This window comes from Oxyura jamaicensis (genome assembly GCF_011077185.1).
Source record: "Oxyura jamaicensis isolate SHBP4307 breed ruddy duck chromosome 27 unlocalized genomic scaffold, BPBGC_Ojam_1.0 oxy27_random_OJ101776, whole genome shotgun sequence".
NCBI lineage: Eukaryota > Metazoa > Chordata > Aves > Anseriformes > Anatidae > Oxyura > Oxyura jamaicensis.
This window is the reverse complement of record NW_023304827.1, coordinates 1-8,916: the sequence shown is the minus strand read 5'-3', so window position 1 is coordinate 8,916 and position 8,916 is coordinate 1. Positions and strand designations below refer to the sequence as shown.

General features: G+C 47.3%; 1 protein-coding gene across 2 annotated transcripts; it reads left to right on the top strand.

The window, feature by feature from the left end:
• The first annotated feature begins 1,052 nt into the window (after positions 1-1,052).
• LOC118158419 (homeobox protein Hox-B3-like) lies at positions 1,053-5,151 on the top strand. Of its 2 annotated transcripts, none has more exons than XM_035313074.1 (2): positions 1,053-1,692; positions 2,755-5,151. In XM_035313074.1, the coding sequence occupies exons 1-2, from the start codon at positions 1,257-1,259 to the stop codon at positions 3,519-3,521; spliced, it is 1,203 nt and encodes a 400-aa protein (XP_035168965.1). In that variant the 5' UTR covers positions 1,053-1,256; the 3' UTR covers positions 3,522-5,151. The 2 variants fall into 2 exon arrangements, with proteins under 2 accessions (XP_035168965.1, XP_035168966.1); XM_035313075.1 differs by having other exon boundaries at positions 1,055-1,692; positions 2,758-5,151.
• The last annotated feature ends 3,765 nt before the right edge of the window (positions 5,152-8,916 follow it).

Here is an 8,916-nt window from a genome sequence, read left to right as displayed (position 1 = left end):
AAAGAAAAGAAAAGAAAAGAAAAGAAAAGAAAAGAAAAGAAAAGAAACAAAGAAAAAACAAAGAAAAGAGAAAGGTTTCATTTTGTAATTTGAGGTTTTGAATTGTGTTTTTAGACTTTTAGGGCTTAGACTTGGGGAGAGAGGAATGATGGAAAATCAACGGGCTACAAAGTTAGGAGCAAATGGTCTGGTGACATTTGTTTTCTAAGGAAAAAGAAAAAAAATTAACTGCTTTTGGAATTACATCTTGGCAACAATAGTTCCAGATTCAAGAGCAATGAGTATGAAGCAGTGCAGGCAACAAAAGGGTATGTTTTCTAAATACAACCTGTGTTGCCAAAGAAAGAGAGAGAGAGACCAACAAACAGGCCGAAGGAAGCACATTCTTGAATTCATGCCCCTGCTTAAATCTGCTAAAAATATTTGCCCTGAATTCCAAAGACATTGTGAGTCTCTGTGTAAACAGCAAATCGAGCCAACTGTGTCAGGACAGTGTTACCTGGATAAAACATACCAACTATTGGCTGTTTTCAGTTTTAGAACAAATATACCAGAGAGTGGCCTTACAATAAACTTAGCATACTGTTCTGACTCTAAAACATCCTGCTGTTTTTTATGTCTGTGAATGGCTGATTTGAGTAGGTCAGGGATAAGAAGGCATGAGTCTCATTCCTCTCATGCTTGTAGCTAGCAATTATCTGTTCCGTATTCTTGTATTTACGTTAATGTGCACAACTGCACATGGATCTGCATGTGTAACCCCTCTCAACGGGTATATGTGTGTATTCCTATGTGTATATATAGAGATGAGAAATAAATATAGATGTAAATAGACGTATATAGATGTAACCACACATACTTACTGAGCATGTGCATAGTTATACAACCTTGTTGTTATGATCTGAGAAAAAAAGAGGCAAACAAACAACAACCAGAAAAACTACCCCCAAAAATCAGCTCAACACTTTTGCACTAAAACTTCTGATGAGCTTTCTAAGGCTGCACACAGGACAAAATATGCTCAAAGCATCTGTTCACCCTGTTCTGCAGGTCCCTATTCATGTCATGTGCCTTTCAGGCCCCAAGATGGATTCATAGGCTGGGTACTATTATTGTGTGTTTTCTCCTAACCTTTCAGGTCAGCTTCCAATAGACAGCTGGAAACGGCCTGTCACGTGGCCTTGGGGTGCCAATGTTCTGCCATAGGGGTGTCAAGACCCTGGTAGCCGGAAAAATCATTTTGGGGAATCCCAGAGATGCAGAAGACAACATACTACGACAGCTCCACGCTATTTGGGGGCTACTCCTATGGGAGCACCAATGGGTTCGGCTACGAGGGTCCTCAGCAGCCCTTCCAGCCAGGCTCTCATGTGGAGAGCGACTATCAGAGGTCTGCCTGCTCCCTCCAGTCCCTTGGCAACACAACCCCTCACGCAAAAAGTAAAGACCTGAATGGGAGCTGCATGCGTCCAAGTTTGTCCCAGGAGCACCATCCACCTCCAACTGTTTCGCCGCCCCCAAACCCTGCCTCCAACAGCACCAGTAACAACAGCAATAACCAGTCGGGGAGCAGTAAAAGTGCCCCCAGCAAAGCCAACCTCAGTGCAAATGCCAGTCTCACCAAGCAGATTTTCCCCTGGATGAAAGAATCGAGGCAAAACTCCAAACAGAAAAACACTTCCCCTAGCACAGGTACACTGTTCTGTTTTGTAACCGTCCATTTTACTAACTTGCAAGGTAACAGAGCCACTGTCCAGAGGGGTCTTTTTTGACGAAAGGATTGGGGGGAAGGATCCAGCGAGGATCCAGGTGTTGGGCATGATCCCAAGGCCACCAGCCACACACACCGGCAGGGCCAAGCAGCCTTGGCCCATCCTGCAGTGCTGACCAAACCCTTGGTTGCTTCTAAACATAACCAGGGCACCTCAGGGAAGTGCAGCCAGGTGGCTGTACACAGCCAATGTCTGGCCATGCAGATGCAGACACCCAGAAATGTGCACCCCCGATCAGTCTAGAGATGAAAAAGCAGAGTGCTTGTTTTCTTCCTTCCTCTCTGCCTCCAGACACAGCAGTATACATGGTGCTCTCTGACTGTGTGTGCCTGTAGGGAGCATATGCATAAATACAAGGATATTTCTGCATTCATACACACATGCATCTCTAATGCAATTGCAGATAAAAAATCAGTATGGAAATAGCACTGTTGTGACAAATGTATTCACATAAGCTCTGCAGCATGCACTTCACTACATTACTATCATTTATCTATTATATACATACTTATATTTCAAAAACATAGGTACAAATGCAATTTGGTGTTTAACAATATGCATGTAAATATTTATGTTACACAAATATGAGCTGCACACAAGATGTGTATGTGTGTGTATTAACACCTTGGCAAAAAAAGTACCTCCCAACACTGACCCATGTTAATATTAATTGGCTTTGCAGTGAGTGCCCCCCTGCCAAATATTATTTTCTCAAAATTATCTGTTGAAAATAATCGACTCCTAAATAAATGGCCCTGGAATCCTTTTCTACATGACATGATCAAATTTTCATAAACCAGGGGCAGCTTTGGAGAACAGAACTCTTAATAAATGACATGATTATGGAGTGCAGGCTAATGCAAGGGGGTGAGGGAAGGGGGGGGGGGTGTCGAACTCTTGTGCCTGTTCCAGGATTTATTAAGAAACGATGCATTCAATTTCTGCATGTAAGTAATTATCTTTTATTTCATTTCACGGCCAGCAGAAACATGCAGTGGCGAGAAAAGCCCTCCAGGCTCCTCGGCCTCCAAGAGAGCCCGCACAGCCTACACCAGTGCTCAGCTGGTGGAGCTGGAGAAGGAATTCCACTTCAACCGCTACCTGTGCAGGCCCCGCCGTGTGGAGATGGCCAACCTGTTGAACCTCAGTGAGAGGCAGATCAAGATCTGGTTCCAGAACAGGAGGATGAAGTATAAGAAAGATCAGAAGTCAAAAGGCATGGGGTCTTCTTCTGGAGGGCCTTCCCCCACCAGCAGCCCACCCCAGCCCATGCAATCCTCTGCTGGATTTATGAATGCCTTGCACACCATGAGCAGTAACTACGATGCCCCCTCACCGCCTTCCTTCAATAAGTCCCACCAAAATGCCTATGCCATGCCAACTAACTACCAAAACCCCATCAAAGGCTGCCCCTCCCAACAGAAGTACACCAACACAGCCCCTGAGTACGACCCGCACGTGTTACAAGGGAATGGGGTGGCATACGGGACTCCCAGTATGCAGGGAAGTCCCGTCTATGTTGGAGGTAACTATGTGGATTCTATGCCCACCTCTGGCCCATCCCTTTATGGCCTCAATCACCTGCCACATCCCCAGGCAGCCAGCATGGACTACAGTGGGCCTCCGCAGATGCCTCCGAGCCAGCACCATGGACCGTGTGAGACCCACCCCACCTACACAGACCTTTCCACGCACCACACATCTTCTCAGGGCAGAATCCAAGAGGCACCCAAGCTGACCCACCTGTGATAGGGAACAGGGACAGGCTCGAGCCAACTGGATGGGACCCCGACATGGGACAGTGAGGAGGGGAAGAGGGCAGGACTAGCTTCAGAAGCATTTGTGTTGAGCTACTTTTTTTTTTTTTTTTCTTTTGTTGATGGGACAATTTCTTAGGTTTTTGTGCTTGCCATTATTATTTCTGGATTCCATTAGGCACAATTTCCAATCATTTCAGTATTTACTGCCAAAAGCAGCTTTCTCTCTGAAGAGATATACCACCTGTGGGTCAACAAAAATGCTTCTGAAGCTGTTTTTGGGTAGATTCGTGGGAATCTAGCAGATTTTTTTGCAGCAACATCCTTAATTTTCAAACAAACTACAGATTACCACTGGTAATTCTTGGACAGTGGACAGCAGAATAGTCATCCAGCCAAATCTTGTTGGTGTCTCTGCATCTACAGAAATATACACACCTGTCTTTATAGGCAATCAAAAGAGATTCCCAAGAAAACTACCCTCCTCCTCAACTTATTCTCTAGAAAAACGTTGTGCTTTCCTTTCCAGCCTTCAGAGGAAGGGCATCCTTTTTTGACGAGTAACTTCCCACCAATCCCCATATAAACTGCAAATATACACACCTGCCAACGTGTAGAATTCACACTCTTCCCCTCTTACCCCTCCTCCCCTCTCAAAAATAATTTTTAAAGGATAGAATAAGAGAGGTCTAAGAATTGCAAAAGGTTCAGGAAACAAGTTTCTGAAATGCCGAAAAAAACCAACCACACTAACAGCAGTCCAAAGAGAAGAAAAAAAGAGTTGACAGGTCTGAATATTTTTCCACCTTTGCCACTGATGATGTGAAGTTTCAATTTTTCCATTCGATGACACCATTGGTTGATTTTTTTAAAATTTATTATTGTTATTTTTGGGGGGGAGCAGGGGGATTTTTCTTAGGGTTCACTAACAGAAAAGCAATCTTAAGACTTAGAAGTCCTATGCTTCTTTCCTCATCTTCTCCTGACCTTACGTGAAAACAGGGTATATTTGAACAAATGGAACGTCCTCCAATCGAAGCAGAAGTGAATGGATCTCTAGTATTTGCTAATGCTTTATTGTCTGGACATCTTTGTTGCACTTAGAGTTTACATATAATGGGTATAAAAACAACTTTGAAGGGCATCTGTCCAACTCAGTCGAGATGTCCTTCAATAGGTGTGTGTTCTGGTGAACATTCATATATATTTATTGGTTATAGCCAGTTTAAAATATTTTCATTTTTGTATTATTTATCCCCAATATTATGTATTTATATGAGGAAAAAAAAAGAATCAAATTGTACTTTTTTAGTATTTGTTATAAAGGACATTGTGTTTCCTTGTCATTGTACAACAAGCTTATTTTAGTTATTGTAATTTAGAAAGACCAGTAGTTTTATGTTACCTTCGTACTTATGAATAATGTAATTAGTTCTACTGGAGGCATGAGAGCAGACCCAGCCTGTAATTGTATAGTCCCGGTTAGAAGAGCTAGAGCTGACCCCTCCCTCCCGCCTCGCCCTCCTCTCCGGAGTTCTTCCTTTGTTCTTACGGTTGTTATTTTATTTCCTTGCTTAAGGGTTGTCTGTTGAACACTTCTTGAATAAAATTTATGTTATCAATTTTATCTCGTCCTATCAGTCGGATTTAAAAGCAGAGAAAAAGAAAAAGAAAAAAGGAGATGGAGAAAAACTGGAAGGAGAAGAGGGAGAAGGGGAACGAAGAGGAGAGAGCGAAGTCCCGGAGGGGGCCGGGGCCGCTCCCGCCGCCCCGGGCCTGCTCCCGCCCGCGGCCACAAAGGGGTCACGTGGCGCGGAGCCGCGCTGCCATTGGGCCGCCGCGAGCACAAAGGCGGGCGGCGCACAAAGGGCGCGGGCCGCGCGCCGGGAGTTCCGCGGCACCGAGGCGCTGCGCGGGCACGCGCCCCCTCCCAGAGGCGCTCCAAGGAGGCGCGGGGCGGACGGGGCCCGCGCTTCCGGAGGGGGCGAGAGGCTCCGTTCCTGCAGCTGACAGAGTGGGAGGTGTAGGTGCTGCCGGGCAGGCTACTGGGGAACACCGACGGCAGCAGGCCCGGGCTACGGGAGCGCAGCACCACGACACCGGGCCTGCCGTGTGCCTGTGTCAACCCCCCCACGCGGGTGCGCGCAGCCGGGCACGCTCGGGGGTGCGTGGAGAACCGGCCGTGTGCGGGGGGGCGGTGGCACGGAGCTGGCGGGAAGCGGCGCCGTCCTGCTCCTGGCTCCCGCTCGAGAGCGGGTGGAGTTGCAGGTTAATAGTCACAACCCCGCGCAGTGATAAATAACAGCACCAAAGAAAGACGGCGCTTGTTTTTCTCCCAGGACCGGTGCTCGGCTATGCCTACCCATGCAGAGAGCAATTCGCCAGTCGGGGCTGCTGTAACGTAAAAGCACAAAAGCGTGCGAGCTCCGCTTGGGATTGGATCTAATAAAAGGAGCTTGGCCTGGCCTGGGGTTTGGGGAGGCTTTTTTCCCCTGTCGCTGAATACAGTGTTCTCAGTGCCACGTCCCGTCGCCGTGTTGCTGGGGTTTGTGGCAGGGATTCCCGGGAATTGGTTAAAAATCGGTACGGAGAAGCCAATACCGAGGACGGAGCGCGGCACAGCTCGTGCTCCCGTCAGATGGGTTCTCGACTGCCTCCGTCCCTATAACTCCTCGCAGCCTTCGGCTTAATTTGTGCCCCCGCGTTACGGACTCAAACACGTCTTTGTCTTAAATTACTGCGTTTCTCAATCACTCGCTGTGTGAATTCCTTGCTGCTGGGCGATGCCTTTTCCCCTTAACTACAGGGATTTATTTTTGTTCCTGTTGCCTCTGCATGGTGCGTGGGAAAAAAATAAATAAATAAATTGCTCTTTCCCGGATATATTTTGTTTCGTTTTGTTTTGTTTCGGCACTTCAGTGTCAGTAAAAGGAACGAATCCCATTGAGGCAGGTTTCCTTTTACACCCCAAACTCCTGTGCTGCACCCCAGACCCCGGTGAACCACACCGCGTGTCCCTCAGAGAGCAGCGAGGAATCGGGAGCCCAAAGACAAAGCCCGAAACCGCCAAAACGCCGCTTTAGTCCAAAAAACAGCAATAAATGATCGGAAACCAAACTGAATTAGGACATTAGTCCCTGTATGACAGGATTTATGTTTATTTCAATTAGCACATACATGGGTAATCAATTTTTAGGGAAATTCTACCAAACTCTAAAGCCTTCAATCGAACAGTGTTTTGTAATTTTAGTTTTAGTTTTTCTTATTATTTTTTATTTGTCGTTTTGATAAACTGTGGTTGGGTATCTAGTTCAGCTTTAGATTTATTATGTGTTTCTCTAAAACCCGTGCCACCCACACGGATGCTTTAACTGACAAAAGTTTCTAGGCTTCTCTCTGTGTGAATGCAGCCTGCCAATCCTTCTTTGCTGCAAAATGGGAGAAATGGAGCTTGTCCAAACAAACTAAAACCCAGCCAGATTTCCACTTTGCAGCTGGCAACTTTTTTTTCCTATAAATTTTTATTGTAGATTTTTTTTTTCTACACTTCCCGAATTCTGGGCCCTGGATTAAACTTTTCGACTCTTTCTTGCTTGAAGTAACTCCTTAGCAAAAGCCAAAATTCTTTGCTGAGTGAGTTAGGCCGAGCTGTCAAATTCTTTCGAGAAAAAGATTGATCGTTTCTCTCTTCTTTTCGGTTTGTGTGAACCTGGCCATTTTAAAAGAGAAAAAAAAAAAAAAAAAAAAAAAAAAAAAAAAAAAAAGAGGGAGAGAGAGAGAAAGAAAGAAAGAGAAAGAAAGAAAAAAAAAAAATAAAAAGAAAATCTTCCTGGGAAATGACTTTTAATTTTATTTATTTTGTAAACTCTGGAAGTGGAGCTGTTCATTGGCAGGGAGAAATGGGGGGAAAAAGGGTGGGAAGGCAGAAATGCGATTTCAAAGTTATTTGTGACCTTAAAAACACGTTTGGCTTTTAAGGAAAGCGTAAAGGGTCCGTTGAGTGTCGCTTTGGAAGCAGGATTACGCTGTTTCTTTAAAAGTAGTTTAACGAAGTGAATCTGGCCGATCTTCCTGGACTTGACGTGAACGATCACTTGATTTCCTTAGCGCCTCATACCCAGGCTCAGCCACAAACCTGCGGACCAGACCGACCCACAGCACATCCGCACAACGGGCCCGTACCCGCGGCGGTGCCGAGGGCCCTGCTCGCCTGCGGTTCGGGGCCTTCTCCCCGGCTGCGGGCGGGCGCCTCGGGCGGGAAAAGGCCCTTTTCCCACGTCCGCCTCTCCCGGGGGGAAACAAATGTCTCGAGCCCAGCGACGGTGTCCCCGCGGGGCCGCCCGGCACCGGCAGCACCGGGCAGTGCGGGCAGTGCGGGCAGCAGCTCCTAGTCCGCTGGCCCCGCGGAGCCGCCCGCAGCCCGCCGAGGAGGGATGATGGCGGGGATGCTTTTCTAGAGATCTTCTCTTTCCTTTTTTTAATCAATTAAAGAAAATAATGCGTTCTGTTTGCCACCAGGCCCCGCCTGCCATTGGCCGCGGATGGCCACGTGACCACGAATTGGCTGCAATTTCGCCCCAGTCTCGAGTTTAATAGAGCAAGGTCCCCATACGCCTGTATTATCAGCAATATAACAATTATAAAAAGCCCGAGAACCATCATCATCACTGCCGTAAAAACTGAGGCCCTCGGATTTCTTCCTCTCTTCCCCTCCTCCTTCCTCCCCCCTCCCGCTTTTTAAACCCTGGGCCCTGGAAAAGCCATGAATTTTGAATTTGAGAGGGAGATCGGGTTTATAAATAGCCAGCCTTCGCTCGCAGAGTGCCTGACGTCTCTTCCCGCTGTCCTGGAGACATTTCAAACTTCATCAATCAAGAACTCGACATTAATTCCTCCTCCTTTTGAACAAACCGTCCTCAGCCTGAATCCTTGTTCCAGCAGCCAAGGAATACCGAGGAGCCAAAAAAGAGCATCTCATGGCCTGCTCCAGCCCCAGCCTCCGGCACAGCCCGGCCCCTTGGCAGCGGAATTCCCCTGGATGAAGGAGAAGAAATCGTCCAAGAAAGCAACCCAGGCTCCATCCTCGTCTTCCTCCTCTTCCCCCCCATCATCTTCCTCGTTGCCGATCCCTGCCGCAGGATCTCTAGCAGGTTCGTATTATAAGGGGTGAGGGAGTGTTTGCTGAAATCGGAGAGGATTAGAATGATGAACAGTCCCCGCCGTCCCACCAGCATCCCTGCCCTGGCTCCCCAACAGACTTTGCCCCGCACCTCCCCGAAACCGAGTCACGCAATAAAATGCACCGCAGCAATGTACACCGCCGGGGGGGCGGGTATTTATCCCCCCCGCAAATAAAAGAGAAATTGCTGCAACTTCTGCGAAAGCAA

Bases quoted from the DNA above. Each gene is read 5' to 3' on its own strand.
- LOC118158419 (XM_035313074.1), top strand. From the start codon at position 1,257: ATGCAGAAGACAACATACTACGACAGCTCCACGCTATTTGGGGGCTAC. The intron at 1,693-2,754 runs GTACACTGTTCT...TTTCACGGCCAG, and splicing joins AAACACTTCCCCTAGCACAG to CAGAAACATGCAGTGGCGAG.